Below are 26,718 nucleotides of genomic sequence, written 5' to 3'. Positions count from 1 at the left end.
CGGGCACGTGCACCTTCCGCCGACCACTGGCGACAACATCGATGTACTGTGGAGACCTCACGCCCCACGTGTTGAGCAATTCGGCGGTACGTCCACCCGGCCTCCCGCATGCCCACTATACGCCCTCGCTCAAAGTCCGTCAACTGCACATACGGTTCACGTCCACGCTGTCGCGGCATTCTACCAGTGTTAAAGACTGCGATGGAGCTCCGTATGCCACGGCAAACTGGCTGACACTGACGACGGCGGTGCACAAAAGCTGCGTAGCTAGCGCCATTCGACGGCCAACACCACGGTTCCTGGTGTGTCCGCTGTGCCGTGCGTGTGATCATTGCTTGTACAGCCCTCTCGCAGTGTCTGGAGCAAGTATGGTGGGTCTGACACACCGGTGTCAATGTGTTCTTTTTTCCATTTCCAGGAGTGTATTAGCAACGAAACCAACAAGTACTACAGTCAAAATTGCAATAGAAGGAAACTGGATTTAAAAATACCAAGTTTGTCGACTTTACGGGACTCGAACTTAGAAAATGGTTTGGTCTTGCTATCCTTAAGGGAATTGTAGAAAAAAAAGCAAGTTTCGATAATTATTGGTCAACGAATCCGTAGATACACACACCGATATTTCGCAAAACGATGTCCCACAACCGATTCAGACAAATACCATTTTTACATTTTCCCGACAGCAACAATAAACCGGAAAATGCCGACCGGCTTGTCAAAGTGCACTTCGTAATTAATTATTTTTCCAAAAAGTTTAAAGAACCGTTTAATCTAAGTCATGACAACTCAACTGACGAAGGAATGTTACTGTGGCGTGGACGATCAAATTTTAAAGATTACAATCCATCGAAAATTACGAAATACTGCATACTCATTCGGACGCTGAGTAATTCGATTACGGTATACATTCCGTCATTCAAGATACATGCCGGCACTGGACAGCCTTTAGTACAAACAGTGATGGACCTATTTACACCTTCTGATGGGAAGTGGCATCACCTTTACATGGATAATTATTGTAACAGTGCAGAACTTGCAGAGAAATTACTTGAAAAGAAAATTCGAGTTTGTGGAACGATACGGCAAAATTAGATTTTCGGAAAATTAAAGCGCGCAGAAGTCATTGTGTTTGAAACTTGTCATCGACGGAAAGGTGACAATCGGCCGGCGACAAGCCAAGTAATCCGAATTAGCGCTGTCAGCGCCAAGCGTATAAATTTGTACGAGACGAGCGGACGGCAAAGTGTTAAGAGTATACACATCAAGAAAATCTAGGAAGTTTCAATTTATGGTGAGATTTGATAATTTTTGGCACATCACTTACACAGGCAGCAGCAGCAATTCGAGAAATATTTGAATTTTTATTCGTATCACTAATTTAGTTTTCTTAACTACCCAGATTCATTTCACGCAATTAAACCTCTTATTCGCAAAAAAAAAAAAAAAAAACCTCACGCTGATCCGTTTGATGCCCACTTGTCCATTTCCCTCTCTTAGTTTGTCTACAGGCACTGCGTCAAAAATTTCCTTAACATAAAAAATTAAGTTGTTCTTAATCACCCTGATTATTTTCAACCACTTAATCTTTCTTTGCAAAAACAAGACCTTGCGCCGCGACATGGTCAATTTGATGTCCAATTTGTCAATTTCCAACTCTTCGTTTGGATACAGCAATTGGGCCGAAAACGTCCCTCACATGACTAATTAAGCTTTTCTTAATTAGCCTGATTATTTCAACCACTTAAATCTTTCTTTGCAAACCTGTACCTCACCCTGGTCAATTTGATACCCAATTTATCCATTTCCAACTCTTTGTTTGGCTTTGGAAAATTGGTCGAAAATTGCCGTCATGTAACTTATGCAGTTTTTCTTAATTACCCTGATACTTTCGACTACTTAAATCTTTCTTTGCAAACCTAGACCTCCCAATTTGTCCATTTCCCTCACTGTGTTTGGCTATTCGAACAAAATATCCACTGTGTAATGACTAGGAAGTCTTGTTTTCTTTCCACTCAAACATTTGACAAGAAAATGGTCTTTGAATGGTTCTTTACCCTCCGTCTCTCCGCCCTGCCCTGGGTGCCTATTCTGTATCTTTCCGCCATTGTGCCGATCGTTTCGGTACTAAAGAGCACCGAACGGTCCAGCACTCGAATTAGAGTCCCATCTTTATTCAGTATGCATTTCGGTAGCGATACCGTTCGGGTCTAGAGAACCGAAGCGCTGTTGTCGGTTCGCGTTGCGCAAGCCAATCAAAAGCAAGCGGCCGCACATCCGCGTATGCGCAGTGCAGCGCGCACAGTGCCACGAGCACAAAGCGGCTAGCAGACCACACAGGCCGGCTATGCAAGCACAATAACGATAATGTTTTTGACTGTATTCTGCAGATTGTCGTAAATTCCGCATTATTTCATCTTATTCTCATTCACACTGACATAGTGTTTTGGATTTTACATTTTGGAAAATGAATTAGGAATAGTGTGTAGTACCACAGTGCACTGATACACCTATAAAAACACCCGAAAAACTGATTGAGAGCTTCAAAGAATAAGAAGATAAAGAGAATGCGGTTATAACTCGCTCATAGAGATCCAAATGATTAAGTAGCCCATTTCCCTATATGATACGTCAACGATTTTGGTCTTAAAAACAAAACTCAAAAAACGAGTTTTCCAGAGCTCACGCAGCTCATTGAAGTTTATAACATGCAACTCATGAATGAAAATGTTTCGTATATGGTGCTACAGTCTAAAAATATTACGGCGGAGATCTTTAATCTCTGTCTACTGTTGTTGAGGATTCGATCGCAGATAAAGAATTGTGACAAGCAAGATTATGAAAATGACTGCTGCTAGTTACATTCCTAGTAATTTAAGTTGTGTTCTTAGATTCCTATCTAATTGCATACTCGGAAATCACTACATATTCTGACAAAAAAAAAATAAAGGTTACTGTTGGTTGTTTTACCCACAGCAATTTCATATTTCGTATTTTAAACACACAGAAATCACGAAATCATTACTAAGGAAGTGCGTTCTTACATGTAAGTAATAACTAATATTGCAGAAAAATCTTAACTTACACGAATAACAATGTCTCAGAAGGTATTGCATATACGAAGAGGAAAAAAAAGTTTCGCATCCACCCATACGCCTTCCTGCGCGCTAACCACTTGGCCACGCCAAACAACAGAGAGGCACTGCTCAATTCTTGTAGTATTGTGTAGAGGAACGTAGGCTGACTTCGTTGCCAAACGGTGCTGCGTAAGTCATAAATGCGTGATATTTTGGAAGGGTTCCAATATCAGACTTCACATAATTGCTTTCCATTGTTACTTGAAAGTTGTAAACACGTTTAGGTAATTACTAACTAACCCATCTGTGGAAAAAAGTACACAAAGGCACTAGTAACGTCAGTTCACACTCATGTAATATAAGTAAGCAGAGCCGATGTCTTGATATTTAATGATGATTAAACTCTTATTTGCATAAAAATAACACTTATTTTGAGAGAATATTGGCCGAAAACTTTTTTTTGATGTAATCATTCACAGTAACAACCTAACCTAACCATATTTCTAACAAAGGAAAATAGTCTATTACGAACTCACTTTCCAACTGGATGAGTCCTCTGGTGATTCTTTAGTAACATAATCACTAAATCCAAAGCTAAAAGCGCTAAATATGTTTAAAATAACAAATTGTAGGTGAACATAAACCACAGCTCAGCGACCGACACGGCCAGACCGAAATCCAAAACCTCTCGGTACAATTGTCGTAAAATCGGTGGGAGGACCGTTCGGTAACAGGTCTCAGAAGCTTACTGAATAGGATATTTCGATAAAGAACCGAAAATGACGTCACTACCGAAACGAACCAACTACACCGATCGGTATGAACGATACAGAATTGGGCCCCTGGACTCGCGCCTGCTCCTTCAGCGGTAGCTCGATTCCTGTGCCAGTGAGTGTGGTGTACTGGCCTCTGTATGTCGGTCATGAGGCCGCAGACGACGTTGATCCAGACGTGGAGGCCGAGCTGCATGGTGCGGCGCGGCGTGCTGCGGCCCCTCCTCGGCAGCAGGCGCTGGAACACGCCGCCCACGCCGCCCCCTGGCAGCCCGTCCCGGCTCACCAGTGTCACGTTGCACAGTCGCAAGCCCATCAGCGACGACCTGTGCGACCCCAGCACTCCGTTACAACACTACACAGCGCCAGCTGCTAAGTGCGCACTGCTCAGCACATTGGACAAATAACAACACTCAACAGCCATTTTGCATCTGGCGTGTGATGTATCAAATAGTACTGGGTCACTACAAAGTGCAGCTACACACGGAGATCAAGTGTTGGCTGTAATTACAGTATGGCAACGAAACGTGTTTCCTATGCTAATCTGTTAATGCGGAACCTACACTACTGGCCATTAAAATTGCTGCACCACGAAGATGACGTGCTACAGACGCGAAATTTAACCGACAGGAAAAAGATGCTGTGATACGCAAATGATTAGTTTTTCAGAGCATTCACACAAGGTTGGCGCCGGTGGCGACACCTACAACGTGGTGACGTGAGGAAAGTACCCAACCGATTTCTCATACACAAACAGCAGTTGACGGGTGTTGCCTGGTGAAACGTTGTTGTGATGCCTCGTGTAAGGAGGAGAAATGAGTACCATCACGTTTCCCACTTTGATAAAGGCCGGATTGTAGCCTATCGCGATTGCGGTTTATCGTATCGCGACATTTCTGCTCGCGTTGGTCGAGATCCAATGACTATTAGCAGAATATGGAATCTGTAGGTTCAGGAGGGTGATCGGAACGCAGTGCTGGACCCCAACGGCCTCGTATCACTAGCAGTCGAGATGACAGGCATCTTATCCGCATGGCTGTAACGGAGCGTGCAGCCACATCTCGATCCCTGAGTCAACAGATGGGGACGTTTGCAAGACAACAACCATCTGCACGAACAGTTCGACGACGTCTGCACCAGTGTGGACTATCAGCTCGGAGACCGTGGCTGCAGTTACCCTTGACGCTGCATCACAGATAGGAGCGCCTGCTATGGTGTACTCAACTATGCACCTGGGTGCACGAATGGAAAAACGTCATTTTTTCAGATGAATCCACGTTCTGTTTACAGCATCATGATGGTCGCATCCGTGTTTGGCGACATCTCAGTGAACGCACATTGGAAGTGTGTATTCGTCATCGCCATACTGGCGTATCACCCGTCGTGATGGTATGTGGTGCCGTTGGTTACACGTCTCGGTCACCTCTTGTTCGCATTGACGGCACTTTGAACAGTGGACGTTACATTTCAGATGTGTTACGACCAGTGGGTCTACCTTTCATTCGATGCTTGCGAAACCCTACATTTCAGCAGGATAATGCATGACCGCATGTTGCAGGTCCTGTACGGACCTTTCTGGATACAGAAAATGTTCGACTGCTGCCCTGGCCAGCACATTCTCCAGATCTCTCATGAATTTGCCGAACAACTGGCTCGTCACAATATGCGAGTCACTACTCTTGATGAACTGTGATATCGTGTTGAAGCTGCATGGGCAGCTGTATCTGTACACGCCATCCAAGCTCTGTTTGACTCATTGCCCAGGCTTATCATCTGACTCCATGTGACTTTTGTCCCTGGGAATGTCTACCGTAGCAGAACATGTTTATCAGGGTCACGTTCGGTCTCTACCTGATCTGAAGACCATTACATAGGAAGACGTTGCTCACATTCCACCTGAACTACTCCGAGCAACTGTTTATTACGTCGTTTTACGGATGCACGTGCCCAGAGCTCATACTGAACAAGGCGTGAAGAGGCGGTTAATAATAAAACCAACACTATGTTTTTCTCACTTTGACATTTTTGACCAAGCCCCGTTGCTAATCCATTACATGTATAGCATTTCTGTACGTTTTTATTGCATTCACAGCGATTTCCCTAAATTGCTCCAGGCAAATTCTGGGATGACTCCTTTGGAAGGGCCGGCCGTTGTGGCCGAGCGGTTCTAGGCGCTTCACTACGTAACCGCCCGACCGCTACGGTCGCAGGTTCGAATCCTGACTCGGGCAAGGATGTGTGTGATGATCTTAGATTAGTTAAGTTTAAGTAGTTCTAAGTTCTAGGGGACTGATGACCTCAGATGTTAAGTCCCATAGTGCTCAGAGCCTTTGAAAGGGCACGGCCGACTTCCTTCCCCGTCCTTCCCTAATCCGATGAGACCGATGAACTCGCTGTTTGGTCTCTTCCCCCACACAGCCCAACCCAACCCATTCACAACGCCACATTAGCACCTGGTGGCCAAAATAGGAGCTAATTTTTCCCAGCGTAAATTGGTTGCGCTTAACGCATTATAGTGCCTGCCAAGCTTCGCTGCCATAATTACAGCCCACACTGGATCTCTGTGGTAGCTGCGCTTTGACTATAACCATCTGGCATGTATTTTGGTGTTTGGTATCTGAATCTACGTTTGACAACGTTGTAGCATGTATGATTTTTCGATTTTTAATGGTTTTTATTGTTTATTGGTTATTTCCCGTATTTCTTTTGTTTTAGCGTTCTTTTGGTTAGATGTCTAAATTATTAATTTTTTTTCAAGGATGCTAGAAGACCTACAAGTCGTCACCAGATAGTAAGTGTGATAAGGATTCTAAACTTTACTCACCTGGTAGTAAGGCAATTTGTAGGGCGATAAAATGATATAGCTCCCGTTAAAACACGCCTGGTGCAGTTCTCATCATACATGCCACGGCCCAACAGCCGTTTGCGAGTTTTTATTTTCTCTATGAGTGTTTCCTGACCGAGGTAATGAAACATCGTGCTGTTTAAAGCTTACACTACGTAAAAATGGCAACTCGTGTTGGTCGTTGTATTTTAAATCACCAATAAAACTATTGCTAAGGTATGGGCAACTCACTCCGGTATCTCAGTGGAAACTAATCACTGATTTATTTAAGAAGGCATAGGCACTGTATTTTTATTGTCCTGTTCGTGATGGAGATAAAAATGTTGTATCTCACCATTGACTGCACAACCTGTGCTACCATTTTAACCGATTGGTTGAAAGGAAAACGACGATCCATGCTATTCGTTGTTTCAGTGGTGTAGTGTGAGGCTAAAGACAATTTTTGAGACTGCTAGCTCTGTATCACAAATATTTCTGAGCATTCAAATAAATCCAGTTATAAAATAAAGTATCCAAATATACCTTCAGTGCATTTGCCTACGCCTCGAGGGGAAGGCTTGCCTGTTCCTGTTTATAATTTGGAAGCCACAGGTTTTCAGTGTGGGTTCACGATTTGGACAGCTATGACAGCAAGATCCACTATACAGTCAAGAAATAGCCCATAAGGACATTATATGTATCTGGAACGGTAAATGTGAAACACTCCACTGGTAGAGCCCGATTAAATCATTATGGCTCCTCTTCATCTTAAGTTGGGCTTTATGAAGAATTACGTAAAAGCTACTGATAAAAGGGATCAGGCCTTCACTCACTTGACAGAAAGTTCCTTAAACTGAGTGAAGCAAAGCTAAAAGAAGATGTATCTGTTGGACCACAAATAAGAAGATGAAAGATCAATCCTTTGATACCAAACCTACCAATATCGATTTAACTGCTTGGTTCTCTAACAAAGCGATTGTGAAGCACTTTTTGGGGCACAGAAGAGATGGTAACTATGTTTATGTGGTGAATGATCTGTTAGACAGCTATAAGAACATGGAGGGAGAATATGCCAAGTTAAAATAGAAGGGATCAGCAGCAGCAAAACCTTAGCCAGTTGGCATGCAGTCTTAAAGTTAACGCCATCACAATCCACGAAACACATAGCTGACAAATGGCAAATCCAATCACGAAGCTATATACCAGGACATAATCTCACTGCAGCATTAAATCATCAAAAATGTGGAATTACCACCTATACAAGAATTAGCTCAGTACCCGCTGCTTCACTTGCGAATACAATAGGCCAAAGAATTTTTTGTTTTGTTTTTATTTAATCGGATTTTTAGGTTGTTCACAAACTGCAACACCTTCTATGATTTTCATGCTATTTAAGGCGATAAAAGCCTGGTCTTTTCCGAATGTACTTCTGGCCAAAATACGATTCTGGTAGTTGTAGTCCAAAGTTTTTGTTAATCATGGCTTTTGCGTTGTTGTGGATATATTTCCATAGCAACTTTCATTCCATAACAAATATTTCTTTATATCCAACCGAGAAGCGAAATATCAGTATTTATAAATTTAGCTTTAGATTTTTTTAATGTAACGAAATATTTACTTAAAATTTTCATCCCTATTGCAGTTGCTTAGGATTTGAGTATTCAGAAACACGGAAACACTTTTTTTTATTATTTCTAACCGAGAAGTCATACACCATTTGTCATAGATGTAGTCTTAAAAATTGCTTAGTAATTCTTAAGTAATTATTTATTTTCGAAAAACTTTAACCCACTTTTTTACCCCCTTAATGGTTGAATTTCCAAAAATGCTAAACAGGTATTTTTTTATTTTCTGACTGAGTAACCAAACACCAGGTTTCTTAGTTCTAGCTTCAAAATTCCCTTGATAGCGACATACTTTCAAAAAGGCTTTCATCCCCTATTTCACCCCCTATGAGTGACATTGAGGGCAGTTCCTTCTAAAACTATGGCAACAGTAACAAGGTCCACACCCTTCCCAAACCTCCAGTTTCTATCCTCAACGGTTTGGGCTGGGTGATAATGAGTCAGTTAATCAGTCTGACCCTATTTCACCGCCACAGGAGTTGAATTTCCAAAAAGAGTGAAACAGGTATTTCTTTATTTCTAACTGAGAAGCCAAATTTAAATTTTTAAAAATACTTTCATAATGAAATATTTTTATAAAAAATCTCACGCCCTATTTCACGCCCCTTAGGGGTTCAATTTCCAAAAACACTGAAACCCTTTTTTTTATATTTGTAACCGACAAATGAAATACCAATTTTGGTAGATGTAGCTTTAAAACACTTTAGTAGTTCTTTAATAGTGATATATTTTCAGACAAAGCTTCCACCCAACATTTCATCCCATAGGATTAAATTTCCAAAAATGATGAAACACGTATTTCTTCATTTATGACCGAGAAAGCAAATACCAATTTATGTAGGTCTAGCTTCAATATTGCCTTAATACCGACATTTTTAAAAATACCATCCATCCTCTATTTCACTCCGTTATGGTTGGAATTTCGATACATTCCTTCTTAAACGAAACCTACAGTATAACATCCACACCTTCTCCAAATTCCAAGTTTCTGCTTAGCGGTTTGGACTGGGCGTTGATAAGTCATTCATTCAGTCAGTCAGTCAGTCAGGACATTGCCTTTTATATACCGAGAAGATGAGAGAGGCATCGATAATATCTCGGCAATATATACTCATCTTTGTAAAACGCGAGGAAGCGACAACTTGCAATATTTATAATCTCCAAGCGACCAATGGGCCAAATGTGTATTCCCCATTTTCAACAATCTTGTAATGAAGAGGAGATTTTAACTTGCACCTACATCTGGAGATGCACGAGGCACGACCGTCGCAGACTAAACTACAACTTCTTTTTTATGCCAAACGGAAACCCACCTTCGAACCTGCAAGATGGAGGAAAGGATATAATCCTGAATTATTTTTTTTACCACAGGCACGCAATCAAAACATGCTTTTACAGAAGTACATGACATCTTTCTCAGATCTCAGCAACGGACAATTTTTATTACACTAGGCATAACCGTTACCATCAGCTTTTCCCTTACCCTATCTAGTCGAAATTTTAGAGGGACTAACTGGAAAACTTATGAGAACAACTAGAAAATGATATTATATAGATTCCACTAAAAACAGAAAGCTATGAATGATTTGCTGCCTTTGCAATGAGATCTGCTAAAAAAACATATCCCCGAGGAGCAAGGAAATCTTACATTACTTATTGGAGTGAAGAATGCCAAAAACTGTACGGTGCTTATTAATGCACAAGGGAATAGAAAGTAGCTGAAGAACTGCTAGAAGCCCTTAATTGGGCAAGGGGCCGGCCGGAGTGGCCAAGCGGTTCTAGGCGCTACAGTCTGGAACCGCGCGACCGCTACGGTCGCAGGTTCGAATCCTGCCTCGGGCATGAATGTGTGTGATGTCCTTAGGTTAGTTAGGTTTAAGTAGTTCTAAGTTCTAGGGGACTGATGACCTCAAGAGTTAAGTCCAATAGTGCTCAGAGCCATTTATTTGGGCAAGGGCAGACAGATGGAAAGAAACACGGGAAAGCCTACACATTAAACTCAGCAGCCGAAAAGCATGGCGTTTTCGGCACAAACTCCACTGCGCAACTCAGTTAAAACATCACTTTTGAAGCCCGGTAATGGTCTCCCACTGCGACGCATAAATTTGAAATTGTGCTCAAAGTTGTCTACAATATTCTTCCGTAAAAGCGTGGTGCCCTGAGACATCTTCCACGCGCTCGGAGGTGCTTCAAACAGGGAGATGTCGAAACTTGCGAAAAAAAGCCCAGAGCTCAGAAGTTCATGTGATATTTAAGGTAAGTTAATCATGTCAGAATAGCATGAAATTTCACCACAATTCTGCCCAACGCCATCGTGGACATGTCACGCTATAGGAGGGTCGATGATGCATCCCACCTTACATTTCAACCCCCCCCCCCCCCCACGCCCCTCCCCCGTTCTGCAGCGGAGTTCAGGACTGCAACGCCGAGCGTTATAATCACGCGGTTTTCTTCTGGGTGGCCGAGAAACATATTTAGGATACACCACCGCTCAGAATCGACGCGAAAAGTGCTCAGGGGGTGGCACACAGAGCGTCAGTGGTGAAATTTGGTGGCAATGTGACAGTAACCCACCTTACATCTCACATGAATTTCTGAGCTTGGGCTCTAGCCTTTTTTTGGCATGTGTCGACACCTTGCTGTTTGAAGCGTCGTCCTGCCAGAGGACGACGCCTCAGGGCGCTAAGCTTTTGTACTGTCACAGAGGAAGACAGTAGGCATCTTTAAGCCACATTTCAAATTTATGAATCGTAATGGGTGACATTTACGGGGTTTCAAAAAGGTGATCCTTTAATTTTGTTGCACAGTCTAGGAAACAGCAAAATACAGAAAAGGTGCAGAACTACACAACATATACTCTAAATTCATTAAACATATGGGTACAACCACGCGACAATGGCTTTTAAATCTTTCAAAATATGGTTCAAATCACTCTGAGCACTATGGGACTTAACGTATGAGGTAATCAGTCCCCTAGAACTTAGAACTACTTAAACCTCACTAACCTAAGGACATCAAACAAATCCATGCCCGAGGCAGGATTCGAACCTGCGACCGTAACGGTCACGTGGTTCCAGACTGAAGCGCCCAGAACCGCTCGGCCACAGCATCCGGCTTTAAATCTTTACAAACGTATTCTGCGAAGAGGCAAGCTAGCAAAATCTTTCAAGAGAAGCGAAGTTATTGCTATCCCTAAGCCTGGGAAAAACATCGTTTTGTCGTAAAGTTACAAGCCAATTTCACTTTTTAACGTTTGTTTCAGGCTTTTGACAGGTGGTCACATTAATTTGACTGGGCAGTGTAGTCCACGGGTATTAAATCAGAATGTAACAATAATTTGCCGCTGCCCCGGCACCAGTCACCAGTCAATGTGACAGTAGATGACAAACGCAATGCGATGGGCAGGGGTGGTGCGAGGTACTGTGTGTGTGTGTGTGTTTATAGTATACCACAGATCAGCTGAGCTTCGTTCCGAAGATGTGACCCGCACACAGCACCTTACGTTCATGACTACCAGGAACCTCAGCGATCTAGCTGCATGGCGACGTCTCGTGTTATGCCTGTCATTGAGCAATAAATAACGGAAGGATTGTTTGAACATTAGCGTCTGTATAATGTACTTTTACGAAATCTTGTTTCTTCCGTGTCGTAATTTATACCATAGCTGCTGATCAACTGCACGTACTGCGCCAAGCACCTGTCAGCTGCTATGGTACAAGTAGCACAAAATCAACGTTCCGTGAAGACAGATTATAGGCACGTTCGTGTTCAAATGTGTTTGTTATTTATAGTAATGAATATGAACTGAAATCAACCCAGTTGACAAAAGCTCTCTAAGGCATTTACGACACAAAACTCCGTGTCTCAAGGCGCATCGTGTTTTGTTTTTCGTACCTCTTCGGGAAGTCACAACTGTACGTGACAGCGATGGGCCAGGAATATCTTTATCGTCATTCATCGCTAAATGCTTTATTAATTACTACTGGACACACGTTCGTGGAGCAGCAATAAACGGTTTGAACTCTTTGAAAACATAAAATCATAGTCACGAAGATCACCGACTGGTGCCGACATGTTCGAGCAGAAATGGGTCGAGTAAAGGGACAATGCTACAGGGACAGGTGGTAGCACCTGTTGTTTATATTACATCTTGTGGTTTTATTGTTTGATTATAAGAAATTATGTTTTAAAAGCCTGAATTTCAGAACAGTATCCTGGAAGATATTTGTTCTCATTGTAAGTTTTACCTCAAGTTGTCAATTTTTTTTAAGAAGGAGATTAGTGTTTAACGTCCCGTGGACAACGAGGTCATTAGAGCCGGAGCACAAGGGATTAGGGAAGAACTGGGAAGGAAATCGGCCATGTCCTTTCAAAGGAACCATCCCGGAATTTGCCTGGAGTGATTTAGGGAAATCACGGAAAACCTAAATCAAGATGGCTAGAGACGGATTTGAAACGTCCTCCTCCTGAATGCGAGTCCCATGTGCTAACCACTGAGCCACCCCGCTCGGTTTTGTTAAGGCTGGGGCGGGGGACAGTGGTGTTGTGTGGCTGCAGGGGTGCGTTCCGGCACCTAAAATTATAGGCGTTACCTACTGCTGCTTGGTACTTGAAAATGGCCAAAGACCGATTTTTTTTTCTTCAGCCTTCAGAATTTGTTTTAAAAAGATGACGATAATAAATAATAAAAGTAGGCGATAAAATCGGTGACTTAAATGGTAAAATGGCGGAAAATTGTAGAACTTAAAACATAGAACAAAGGGATGATGATGCAAATAAAATACATATTAAGCAGACAGGTAAAAGAATAGACAACTAAAAAAACATGGCGACAGTCTGGTTTCTGTTCACAAGAGATATAAAATTTACACCCAGCTACAGCATGGTTTCTGTTTGCAACACTTTGGAAAGACGAACAACACTGAACATTCACTTGAACACTGCACTAAAAAATTGGCACAAATATGATATAACGCAGCTGATGGCAGATCAGACTCGGAGACGGGAGGCAGAGAGAGGTTAGGAGGGAAGAAAACAGGATGGAAGGGGGGGGGGGGGAGAGGGAGCCCAGGGAAAGGACAGGAAAAGAGGGGTTGGTGAGGATCAGGGTTGGGATAAATGGAGGGAGGGAGGGCATCATCCGGGAGGGGGAGTCGACAGAAGACACCTTGAGAAAGGAGATGAAGGGTGTAGAGATGGAGGGTAGGGGGAACACAACAGTAAAGGCGTGGCAGAGGGCGGGGATTGGAGAGGAGAGGAGCAACCAGAGGGGGAACAAGGTGGTGGGAGTTGTAAAGTATGTGGATATGTTCAAGGAATAGGAGCAGATGGGGGAAAGGAATGAGGTCGTAGATGACCTGCATGGGGGACAGGAGGCATACACAGAAGGCGTGGCGGAGTGAATGGCTTTCGAGGATCTGGAGGGACTTATAGAATTTGGGGGGAGGGGCGGATATCCAGGTGGGACTGGAGTAACAGAGTATGGGACGGATTAAGTATTTGTAGGTGTGGAGCATGGTAGAGGTGTGCAACCCCCACGTCCAGCCAGAAAGGAGTTTGAAGAGTCAGAGGCGGTTGTGGGCTTTGGATTGGATGGAGTGGAGATGAGGGATCCAGGTGAGGTGACAGTCAATGGTGAGGCCAAGGTAGGTGAGGGTGGGTGAGAGGCGGACAGGACGGACACAGATCGAAAGGGAGAAATCCAGGAGCTGGAAGGAGCGAGTCGTACAACCTAAGATGATTGACTGGGTCTTGGAAGGATTGATTTTCAGGTGCCACTGGTTACACCATGCAGCAAAAGGTCAAGGTGATTCTGGAGACGGCGTTGGGACCGTTGGAGGGTAGGAGCGAGGGTAAGGAATGCAGTGTCATCGGCATACTGCAGAAGGTGTACTGGAGAGGGGAGGGGTTGGGGCATATCTACCGTGTGCAGGAGGTAGAGGAGAGGGGAGAGGACAGAGCCCTGGGGCGCACCTGCAGAGGGGTAGAAGGCGTGGGTATTGGCATTATGGATGGTAACGTAGGAGGGGCAGCAAAGGCTGAAATAGTGCAATAGGGCATAATTAAATTAAAACTGAACAACTGCGGCAAGTGTAAAGTCGTTTAAGAATTTTACGGCAACCACGGTTACGACTTTTAACAAAATCCCCAACAGGGGTAACGTAAAAGACAAAAGTTAGATAAATAAGGAAAACTGACTGGTAGATGAGACGCTGGATGAAGCCGAGCCCAGCCTGTGAAGCGCCGACGACGATGATGCGACAGTTGACGTCCGTGCGCGGCGCTGCGAGTGAGGAGCTGGCCACCAGGAGCGCTGCCGGCGGCGCCACTCGCAGCAAGTGCCCCCGCGGCCGGCCGCAAGGCAGCGACGGCAGCCAGTACTGGATCATCCGCCGCGGCAACACCGGCGTCAGTTCGCGCAGCGCGGTCACGCCGCACTGCCACATGCCATAATTTTTGTCGTCTTCAGAGGACAACCTCCATAATGATATCAGACATTGAAGACGACACCATCTTTACAACTGGTTATAGTTACTAAGGATCTTTTCACTTTGTAAATCCAGTATAGCTCCTATAGTGTAGAAATTCAGGCATGGCAATAAGCATTCATACAGTAGATGGTAACAAACTAAGATGGTGTGTTGGGGTAGTAACTCACCCACAGCGCCGATACGAATAAGTACGATGATGCAGCGTCAGATAACCATGTTCTAGGTAATGAAGCTTCCCGTATGCTATGAGTCGATTCTGGGAAAATAAAATATGTTACACTCCGCACGGTCTACGACAATACGTGTCATACGGGCAATACGTGTTCATACAGCGGACTACTTTCAACCAAACAAACGGCTGACGCAGCCCCGGAGTGCATGCCACACTTGTGTAGTGTGGCGGACGTGAAGCAACAGCACGTCGGACGTGGGTACCATGGAACAGCAGAATGGGCCGCAAGGGGAAGAAAACGACCATTGAGGAACGAAACATTGTTGTCGCCCAATATCTTCAACAGAAGTCGTATGCCGAAATTGCGAACATCATAGGACGAAGCCGAGCGACTGTGCAATCTATCATTAAGCGATGTAAGGACAGACATGTAGTAATAAGCAGTGAACGACACGGTCGTCCACAGAAGCTTACAACAAAAGAGACCAGAATGCTACTAAGAATCATCCAGAAAAAACCGAAAACGACAGCGTCGGCACTATCCGCATATGTACATGACCACTTCCGAAAGGACATCACTCCAAGGGCAGTTCGTACCATTCTCAATCGTTCGGGGTACACAGCTAGGGTCCCGAGACGAAAGCCCTGGGTCAGCAAAAAGAACAGGAAGAGGCGGATGGAATTCGCGAAACAGCATGTATCCAAGACAGCAGACTTCTGAGATACTGTATTGTTTAGTGATGAAAGCAAATTTAATATCGTGCACAATGATGGTATTATCTTGGTCAGGAGAAGACCGAATACAGACCTCGACCGAAACAACATTCAACCCACGGTGAAGCACGGAGGTTGGTGGATTGATGGTATGGGACTGTATGTCAGCCTCCGGTGTCGGGAAATTAGTGTTTGTGGAAGGTACCGTGGACAGATTTGTGCATATGAACATTCTGGAACAGAACTTACAGCGGAGTGTTGACGCCTTGGGTCTTCCTAGAAATTATTGCTTCCAACAGGACAATGATCCCAAACGTGCGGCGCAAACTGTCCGGTTGTGGTTGCTCTGCAACACTCCACACACTCTTAAAATACCAGTTCAGAGTCCGGACCTGAATCCCATGGAACACATGTGGAGTGAGCTGGAAACACGAGTGAGAAAACACGACATCTGTAGTAAGGCCTCTTTGAAAGCGGCTCTCCTTCGAGAATGGGAAGGTATCACGTCGGAAACTACAAGAAAATTGGTCCATTCCATGCCACGGAGGTTGCGAGAAGTAATACATCGGAAGGGTATGCATACGAAGTATTAAACATGTTCTAGCTTTGTTAGAAGTGTCATTTTCTGTTGGTGTAGGAATACTTAATTCCCAGCGCAGTAGAGAACTTGGCAGACGTTTTTGTATTTTGATTTGTAAAGACTTGTGTTGTGATTGGCAGGAGAGCCAACACAGGGTTACTAAAGGAGGCCGAAATGCAGGCTGGCGTGAGGTCTGGAACATGACAAGGGAATTAGAATTGAGAAAAACGGACGTAGCTGGTGGAATACTTAACTTTAATCCATTAATGACGAACGTCGCTCTGGACGGTACATGATGCACAATATCAATAATAATAACTGATAATGGCGCCTTGCTAGGTCGTAGCAAATGACGTAGCTGAAGGCTATGCTAACTATCGTCTCGGCAAACGAGAGCGTAATTTGTCAGTGAACCATCGCTAGCAAAGTCGGCTGTACAACCGGGGTGAGTGCTAGGAAGTCTCTCTAGATCTGCCGTGTGGTGGCGCTCGGTCTGCAATCACTGATAGTGGCGACACGCGGGTCCGACTTATACTACCGGACCGCGGTCGATTTAAAGGCTACCACCTAGCAAGTGTGGTGTCTGGCGGTGACACCACAGCTTGTTCATTCTCGTTCTATATACCAGCATAGCTGCATTAGCGACTGGCCAATGTGTATAGTGCATATCCAGGTAGTGTTTTTGGTTTCGTATTGTCAATAAAGGCAGTTTACTTTAACATGCTCTAGTGTATGAATACTTATTTCCATTACTGTACGTCTGGCGTGAGCATTCGGATGCGCAGAACAGATTTCGTGTTGTCAACACGTGCCTTTATTTGTATTTTCAAAGATATACTTTGGCTTTCTCGAACGCATCGCTAGACGTCTCTGTTGTGAAGATATCCCTGTGACTACAGCAGCCATTCTAGCAGATGAATTAAAGCAAAAACTATTTATATGCTAGTCTGGTTGATTCATTGCAAATATGGGAAGTATTATTGTCTTTTCTTTCTTTGATAGTGACAACCTGCCCACTTCATACTCGTTATTTCATACTGGTATGTATTACGAAAAGTACTTAAAAATCTCCCCGAACGCTATATAAGCGTGCTGGTTGTGTGAAGTTTGTTCTAGTTTGTGCGAAAAGTTACAACTGTTGCTGTATTTCCTTTGTTTCAAAGTGAGACCCTGTCAACTACATACTGCTTATTTACATAACGTAAATACTTAAGGAAAAGCTCCCACACTATGAAGTACAGGGCGTTAAAACAGATACTGGACAAACATTTGGAAACACCAAGGACACAACACATTATCATATCTAACATGGTGTAGAAAATTACCGTCCGCTTAAAACACCTTCCGCTCTTCTCGGAATGAATAAAAACGTACCCTGTATGGTTTTCAAGAGAATCTTATGTCATTCTTCCTGCAGAATTGTGGTCAGTTTAGGTAATGATGGTGGAGGTGGATAGCGATCATGCACCCAGCTCTCAGAAGTAAACCGCAAAGGCTCAGTATAGTGAGAGCTCGTGATTGGTGGCCAGGGCAGCTGCAACAACTGATCCTAGTTCTCACAAAGCCAGTTCTGCACTATTCGAGCTGTGTGAACCTGGGCCCTGCGTCTTGGGACAGATCATCACCACTGGGCAACAAACAGTGTACGATGGGATGGGCATGGTCGGCCAAAATGGTCACATAACCCTTGGCAGTAATGCGACCTTCCATAGTAGCCGTGATGATCATGGAATACTACTATGTGGAGAGCCATATCGCCACGGAACTCCATCATGTTTCACTCTTAGGATCTAGTCATAGCCAGAAGTTGGAAAAAATGCCATCGAGTTTCATCCCACAAAATGATATTCTTCCACTGCTCCACAGTTAACGTTTGATGGAGTAGGTATCACATTTTCCTGTTACGGGCATTTACTTCACTGGTGAGTGGTTTTAGAGTTCCAGTTCGCCCTGCATTTTCCAAATTGTGGAGCTCCTTTTGGTCTGATGGGGTTCGCCGGCGCGACATTCAGTTCTGCAGTGTCTCCTGCAGCTGTCGTCCTCTTATTTTTTTGTCACTGCCCTCTTCAATGAACGTCTGTCACGATCACTCGACATACACTTTCGCCCGCGTTGTGACTCAGGACATGATGTTTTATCGCTTTCCCTGTATGTTATTCCGCATTCCCTTTATGCGGTGTAAATTTTGGATAAAAATGGTTCAAATGGCTCTGAGCACTATGGGACTTAACTTCTGAGGTCATCAGTCCCCTAGAACTGAGAACTGCTTAAACCTAACTAACCTAAGGACATCACACACATCCATGGCCGACGCAGTATTCGAACCTGCGACCGTAGCGGTCGCGCGGTTCCAGACTGTAGCGCCTAGAGCCGCTCGGCCATACTGGCCGGCTCTTGGATAAGATGCCTCTCGAAACACCAAACACTTCGGCTACCTTGGTCATGCAAGCACCCCCGTTATGAATACCAACAATTTACCCACGATCGAATTCACTTAGCTCCGACAATGCAGTCACTACACAGAACATTGTTGTGACCACGGCTGACACTGGCAATATATTGAGGACATTGCACAGGTTCCTTTAGTGGTCAAATAGATCAGCGCAACCTGCAGCCTTGGCTGACACCTGCAATTACGTTCAAGCAATCATTTCTCGCTGTGTTTCCGTGTTTCCAACCCCTGTAACTGAAGCGTGAGCCGGGCACCGGCATATCCCTGCAGTTGAAGGAGGCGGTTCAGCCGGTTTGCACGTAGAGGATGAGCAGCTGCTGTCTCTCCATGCTGCTCTGCAATTGTTGTACGTTTCACTGGTGTTCGCGTATCTTTTCTACGTAATTCTATGAGGTTCGTTCTTCTGTGGCACAAAATTACTTACGATGTGCAGCTTCTCTTTGTTGAAACTGTGGAGTTGACCAAATACTGTACAGCCGGCCGGGGTGACCGATCGGTTCTAGGCGCTGCAGTCTGGAACCGCGCGACCGGTACGGTTGCAGGTTTGAATCCTGTCTCGGGCATGGATGTGTGTGATGTTCTTAGGTTAGTTAGGTTTAAGTAGTTCTAAGTTCTGGGGGACTGATGACCTCAGAAGTTAAGTCCCATAGTGCTCAGAGCTATTTTTGAAATACTATACAGATAAATGTGTACATAAAAGAAGTATTTTATTTACCTTAAAGTAAGCATTCTGGACAGTTCAGTCCATTTCAGGAATGCCATTGTCCTCAATATCCTGTTGTGTTATTGCACTATTAGTACTTTGTCCAACATCCGTTCTTCCTAATTACCTCAAAAGTTCTCTTGGCCATCGATTTTGCTAAGGTATGTAGTTCTTGTGATGAAACTGTTGCCCACTCTTCTCGCAAGTAATAGGGAGCTGGAGGTGTCAGCACACTTTTGATATCAAATTGTTATGCAAATTAATTAAATTGATCAATTAATACCCCCGCCTCTGACCACGCCCACCCCCGCCACCAGATGACGTTACGTATTTTTTCAGCTGCACATGTACCCAAGCCCCCTCTTTCCCCTCACACCTCCCCCACTCCCCTCCCCCTAACCTACCCTATTGCCGGGAATTTCCTATTTTTACGGGAATTTCGAATTTTTGGGGGAAATTCGAATTTTCGTGGAAATTTCTTTGTCCCAGGGTTCTGCTGACATCCCACCCCAACCCCAACCAGAAATTGGAGGGAACTTAAAATTGGCAGTACCCTTTCTGGGACTTGAACCCTGGTGCTCCTGGACAGAAAGCCCAAGTGCACCCCTTTAACACAATTAAACCACCAGAGGAGGTTGCAATTGACGGGAAATTAAAAATGGCTACAACCTTTCTGGGACTCGAACCCTGGTCCTTCTGGGTGGAAATCGCAAGTGTACCCCCGTAACACAATTAAACCATCAGAGGTGCTTGGAAAAGACGGGAAATTAAAAATGGTGGTGCCCTTTCTGGGACTCGAACCCTGGTGCTCCTGGACAGAAAGCTCAACTGTACCCCAAACATATGGAAATTGTCCAGATGCTCGAAAGGAAGGTTAGGTTAGCGTACTTTATTTATTGTGGTTGGTAAACTGACGCAAAGATCGATCCTAATTACTTAATTAATCACAAAGATTAAGCCTGATTGCACAACCATATGCATAGTGCTACACAAGGACGGCATAAAATCGCAATACATTTCAAAAACTGATGATACCATACAACTTGTATTATTCTGCTGGGAAAAAATTTCACAATACCATTCGAAACTAGCGACAGACACACTCAAACTCTATCCTACCACAAGCTGGTGGGGAAAAGGCTGGGGTGTAAGGCACTGTCTTTATTCTTTGTGGCAGGAAATATGTTCAATTAATGAGATGCTGGTGTTGGACGGAGAGGAGTTTAAAAAGTGCATTACCTGTAAGCATACAGTATCTTGATTGACGTCAGAGTTCGCTACAGATGTCTCCTCAAAAACCATCCTGCTGCCCAGGTAATCGAAGCCACTACACCCTACCACAACTGATGGAAAAACAAAATGCATCACAGTTCTAATTACAGTTCGAAATTGTCGTGAAAAGACCAGCACTCGTAATGAACGGGTCATAATGCAGCACATGTACTGGGTAAAATCGTCTTCCTAAAAGACTGCAGAAGAAGCGGTAGTTGAATGTGCGTTCCCCTCGATAGCCATCCACAAACTGCAGATAATCTAGGCCCCCTTCCTTCCTACTTCCACCCCTTCCAACCTCCATCTACCTACCGGTGAAGAAGAGGGGAGGAGGGGGGGGGGAACGACGACACTCATTCTCCTTCAAATGGCTAGCTGCTCCGCTGACCGCCTCACTGCGCGTGCAGGACGCTATCCACCCTTTGCTGTCACCATCTGGCCACCACCGCCTTAAGGCGACGCAGCTAAACAAAAGGAGATAAAAGGACGGCCACCTAAAGTGCAAATTTTTTGTCTAAAATACTGTGACAGAGCCCCCACGCAACGCAACGCCCGCCCCCCTCCCCCACCCGCTTGCTACGCTACCCTTTGCACCGCTCTCAATATGTGGCAATCCGTCAGATGATGGTCCTAGACAACACAAAAAGGTAATTAATTAGCATAACCCCGCCCATTCACAGAATGGTCCAGTTGGCTCGCAAAACTCGGTTTTCCACCATCTGACCACCACCTTAAGGCGACGCTCCTGAGCCAACACAGTAGCGTATATAGTCGACTAAGCAATAGGAGATAAAACGACGGCCTCTACAAGTGCAACATCTTTGTCTAAAATACAGCGACAGACCCCCCCAAGCAGACCCCACATCCCCCCCACCACAGCAGACACGCCTCCTCACCCCCCTCGCCCACAGCAGCCCGCCCTTTGGTGACAGAGAACAATTGTATTTGATGTCAACGCACCTACAATCAAGCATCTGTTAAAAAAAGCAAAACACGTTTGCGACCATAATAAATGTCCTCTTTCCACGAAAATAGGTAAAGCCCATTTTCTTTTAGTTCTATGAGCAAAATCGGTATAGTTTTTACGTTCGACGGCAGTCGCATCTCATTACTTTGTGACGTCCACCAAAGTGTACCGCCACCAATCACAAATGTTCAACAGAGACATGCCCACCCTGCGAAAAATCAGGAAAGAAAACTTCGATTATTCTTATGTAAGAACTACCAATCACTGCAGAATGTCCTCATTATTTCGAAACAGTCATCAGAGTAAAGCAAAAGCGAGAAATTAAACTCCAAAGAAAAAAAATCTATATTAAGCAATTTCTTTCAGCTTGTTGAACAAATTACAAGACCTGAGAGCATCTCTTGCATTCATAGCTGTTCTGTACACTATGACAGAGTCCCTTTTACCAGTGTGATGCTATATCATACTAGCGTTTACAAAAGAAATCGTGAGAGCCCGTCTCGCCCTGTGTAGGTGGGAGATTGAAATTTCGTTAAAAGAAGAAACGCTTGCCAAGAATCATTCCGTGGTGCCCTTGCCACCTCTTCCACCTGCCAGGCGGCACGTCATTGATATCAGTTTGATAGACTAATTAATTAAATTGATCATGAGAGTCACTTTGCATGTCGTATATTGTTTTTCAGCAGTCGGATTATACTCACAAGCTAGGACACCTAGAAATCCATGGAGGGAACATGATGTTCCTTTCAAGGAACACTACTGAGAAATGACATTTGAAGCTGACCACAGAGGGATTCTCCAGCCCACAACACACAATTCGCATAAGAACTGCGATATTAAAACACAATCATAACGCCTATGTTACGGTCACCCTGCATAAAAAGCGGTCTTGAGTCTACAGGCACACACATGAGTCACTGATTTGGAATCTAGTCCATCCATTCTACCACGTATGAATGTTGTATCTTGTAGAGACGTCTTTTAATGGTTACAGCCACTGGTGAATCATATTCGTGCCACTTTCGTATCTCGAAACGGGTCACTCTTTTTTTCCGAGTCTCTCTGCTAAGCATCCCATACCCCAAGAACTCCAGCGATGTTTTTAGACAGTCCCTCTACATCTTGTAACTGTTCCTAAGTCTCTGCTCCACTTTCCCTGCAGCTTAGTCCATGTGATCATTCCAATTTAAGTCTGACCTGTACGGAAGTCAGAGAGCACTATAATATAAGAGCTTCTGCTTACTGTGGGGAAACAGGACGAGCTGCGTTAATGCACAGCAGAGCGTTTTGATCACTTGGTGGAAATGGGAACACCGTTTCATAGCTCAGCCAACCGTGTACAGAGTGTAAGGCCAGCGCCAAACGAAGCTTTCCCCTGCAACACGAAGTAGTAGAAGAGATAGTACGAGCAGTGACAGTGGTGTTTCTTCTTGGGAAAATTAGGAAAGACTACACATCATACGTGGCACATCTCCAAAACACATACAGGTAGTCCGAAGGAGATCTGTGTCTCTCAGGTTACATTCATGTCTGTCACCCAAACATATGTGGCGATCACCGAGCGAGGTGGCGCAGTGGTTAGCACACTGGACTCGCATTCGGGAGGACGACGGTTCAATCCCGTCTCCAGCCATCCTGATTTAGGTTTTCCGTGATTTCCCTAAATCGTTTCAGGAAAATGCCGGGATGGTTCCTTTGAAAGGGCACGGCCGATTCCCTTCCCAATCCTTCCCTCATCCGAGCTTGCGCTCCGTCTCTAAATACCTCGTTGTCGACGGGACGTTAAACACTAACAACCACCACCACCAATATGTGGCGATCCTATTAAATATACAGGTATTGGTTCATTGGAGCAGGTGGTTCGTGATCGAAGTTGCTTCCACAGACCAGTGCTAAGTTTCATCACCTGTACTGTAGGATGACCATATCCAACGGACTATCAATCACATGAGAGGGTTCCTGTATTGCTCCTTCATAAGCAGTTTAATACTCTTTTTTTCTCAGTTGTAACACACCCAATCAGTGTACTCTACCATACTCCCGTGTCAGCAGCTGCTGATTCTCACAGAAATGTGAACATCGCTTGGCTTAAACTATACAGCTTACACATCACAGGCTGGTAGATATAAAACACAGATGTGATGTTTCTCATTGACAAAAATGTGGAAGACATTGCAACATATAGAAACTGGAAGAGTTTGCTGTATTGTAGAGTGATTCCAGCAACTATTCGAAGGTGAACATCTCTACAGTTAATCTCATCTTCCAGCCGAAAGGGTAGCATATGTCTCGGTGCTCCATTTCGAAAAGCACTGTTCCTTCATTTTGCAATCAAGTATATGATTACTGTTCTGGTGTTGACCATCGCCGGAAGGTGCTGTTTACAACATGCGTGAGGTAGCACATATAAAAACAGGTACTGTTATCTTGTTGGTGAAAAAAATATAAAAATAAAAACAGTGCTGGTTTTTTCACGATAATTTCGAAGTGTAATTAGAGCTGTGACATATTCTATTTTTCCATCACTTGTGGTAGTGTGTATTGGCTCCAATTACCTGGGCTGCAGGATGGTTTTTGAGCACATATCTGTAGCGAACTCTGATGTCGAACAACGATATATACTGTATGCTTACACGTAATACACTTATTAAACTCCTCTCTGTCCAAAACCAGCACCTAGTCAGTTGAATGTATTTCCCGCCAAGAAGAATAAAGATAGTATCTTACAGCCCAGCCTTTTTCCTGCCAGCTTGTAGGCATAGGGTAGAGTTTAAGTGTGTCTGTCGCTAGTTTCGAGGGGTATTGTGAAATTTTTTCCCAACAGGATAACACAAGTTGTATGGTATCGTCAGTTTTTGAGTTCTATTGTGATTGTATGCCGTCATTGTGTAGCACTATGCATATGGTTGTGTAATTAGGCCCGATCTTTGTGATTAATTACGTAATTAGGATCGATCTTTTAGTCAGTTTCCCAACCAAAATAAATCAAGTACACTAACCTAACTTGAGCTTTCTGTCCAGGAGCACCAGGGTTCGAGTCCCAGAGAGGGGGCCACCTTTTTAATTTCCCGTCAATTCCAAGCACCTCTGGTGGTTTAATTGTGTTAGGGGGGTACACTTGGGATTTCCGCCCAGAAAGACCAGGGTTCGAGTCCTGAAAAGGATACCGCCAATTTTGGTTTTTCACTAATTCTTGGTTGGGGGTGGTGTGGGATTTCAGCACAGCCCTGAGACAAAGAAATTTCCACGAAAATTCGAAATTCCCACCGAAAATCGAAAATTCCCGCCAATAGGGTAGGTTGGGGGTAGAGGGATAGGCGAGGAGTGAGGGGGAGGAGGGGGCTTGGGTAGACTTGCAGCTGAAAAAACACGTGCCGTCTTTCGGGGGCACAGGTGGGCCCGGTCGGAGGCGGGGGGTGATTAACTGATCAATTTGACATCAAAAGTGTGCTGACACCCACAACTCCCTACTACTCTCGTATCGCTCTTTTCAGCTCACAATTGGCCTCAAATTTTCTTCCATTGTGATAACACGCCTTGCAAGTATTTCTCAAAGGTTTTCGTCGTGGTTCAAATCCAGGCTACGTGCACTATATCAACATCTTTAGCTTGAAACCACTTTTTGGTTGTAGCAGAACCATGCAGATGCATTATCTTGTTCAAACATTAGACAGTCGTCCGCTAAGTTCCCATAATTTCTAATCAAATCTCTCTAGCATTTAAGTGTGCGTGTCAGAGTTCATCCTAGTGTTCAGTCAAGCAGCGCGTGATTTACTTTGAGCACAGAAGGCTGCCCAAATCACAACAATCCACCACCAAAATTTCTGCTCATTATTAACTGTTGCTCTGTTCTCCGATCGAGCCAGTAATAGTGAAATCCATCGGACCCATCTAAATTACATTTCTTCTTCTCACTGAAGATGGGTTTCGATCACTTTGAAGTCCATGACATATGTTTTTCAGAAATCCTCAATCTAGCATGTTTATGTGTGTGTGTTAGAGAAGGTTTCGGCAGTCGTTTCCTGAATGTTTGACCAAATTTGTCGTACACGCCTGACATTTACTGGCAACTTTAAATCAGCAACAATTTGTGGCCTTTGTTTTGCGCAAAAGTGACCATTTATATGCCTCAGATAACTTCCTACCTTGCCTATATTTTCTGTTCTGTCCATATCGTACACCCTAACTGAAATTATAAATCACTGTACTTGAACGGTTCAAGTTCTTGGCGATTTGACGATTAAAGAGTCGCATTTTCTTGTACGCAATGATTTTTGATTTTTCATCACATGATAACTGTTTCCCGCATGGCACTGTCACAATAGTGGTTTATTAGTGGTTTATGTGCACAACATCCACTGCCACTATTGTCAGCAGTAGAGGCACATACGCACATATTAACACTGCACAGAGCCGACTGTCTTTATGGCGAGTCCGTCCCTCTGTCACCTGAATCGTTAATGTCTTGTTAAATACTACACTACTCACATCAGATACGATACCATTTGACTGCATTTGTCGGCACACTGGATCTCATAGTATTGCATATAGAGGGTGACAGTTATTGAACTATATGAAAAAACTACAGTTTGTACACACTTTATTCAACATGTAAACGTCACTACAGATATTAGGATTTAGGTTATGACATGTTCGATATGCCTGTCAGCATTGGCGATGATCTGGCGCAGACAGATAGCGAAATTCTGCATGATCCGCTGAAGTGCTGGAAAATCGATGCTGTCCATGACCCCTGAGTGGGTGTTTCCAGCTCAGAAATGGTTTTGGGGTTGTTGCTGTACACTCTATCTTTAAAATAGCCCCACGAAAAGGAGTCGCATGCGTTCAGATCCGGAAAATATGGCGGATAATCGAGGCCGACGCCAATGGCCTCTGGATACCGCAGAGCCAGAATGTGGTCCCCAAAGTCCTCGTCCAGGACACCAATCATTCTCCTGCTTCGATGAGGTCGAGCTCTGTCTTGCATGAACCACATCTCTTCTAAATCAGGGTAAGTTTGGATAACATGGATGAAATCATCTTCCAAAACCTTCACGTACCGATCGGTAGT

The 26,718-nt window shown here is 44.2% G+C and overlaps 1 protein-coding gene across 1 annotated transcript in view; it reads right to left on the bottom strand.

Moving 5' to 3' along the window:
• Positions 1 to 26,718, bottom strand: part of LOC126355344 (cilia- and flagella-associated protein 61-like) — a 223,683-nt gene that overhangs the window by 164,723 nt on the left and 32,242 nt on the right. Inside the window, exon 4 of the mRNA XM_050005638.1 lies at positions 14,495 to 14,733. Coding sequence (XP_049861595.1) covers positions 14,495 to 14,733 — 239 coding nt within the window. The remainder of the gene's footprint in view (positions 1 to 14,494; positions 14,734 to 26,718) is intronic.

This window comes from Schistocerca gregaria, chromosome 3 (assembly GCF_023897955.1).
Source record: "Schistocerca gregaria isolate iqSchGreg1 chromosome 3, iqSchGreg1.2, whole genome shotgun sequence".
Classification (NCBI taxonomy): Eukaryota; Metazoa; Arthropoda; class Insecta; order Orthoptera; family Acrididae; genus Schistocerca; species Schistocerca gregaria.
The sequence above is the reverse complement of the archived record's forward strand: the minus strand, read 5'-3'. Positions and strand labels throughout refer to the sequence as shown.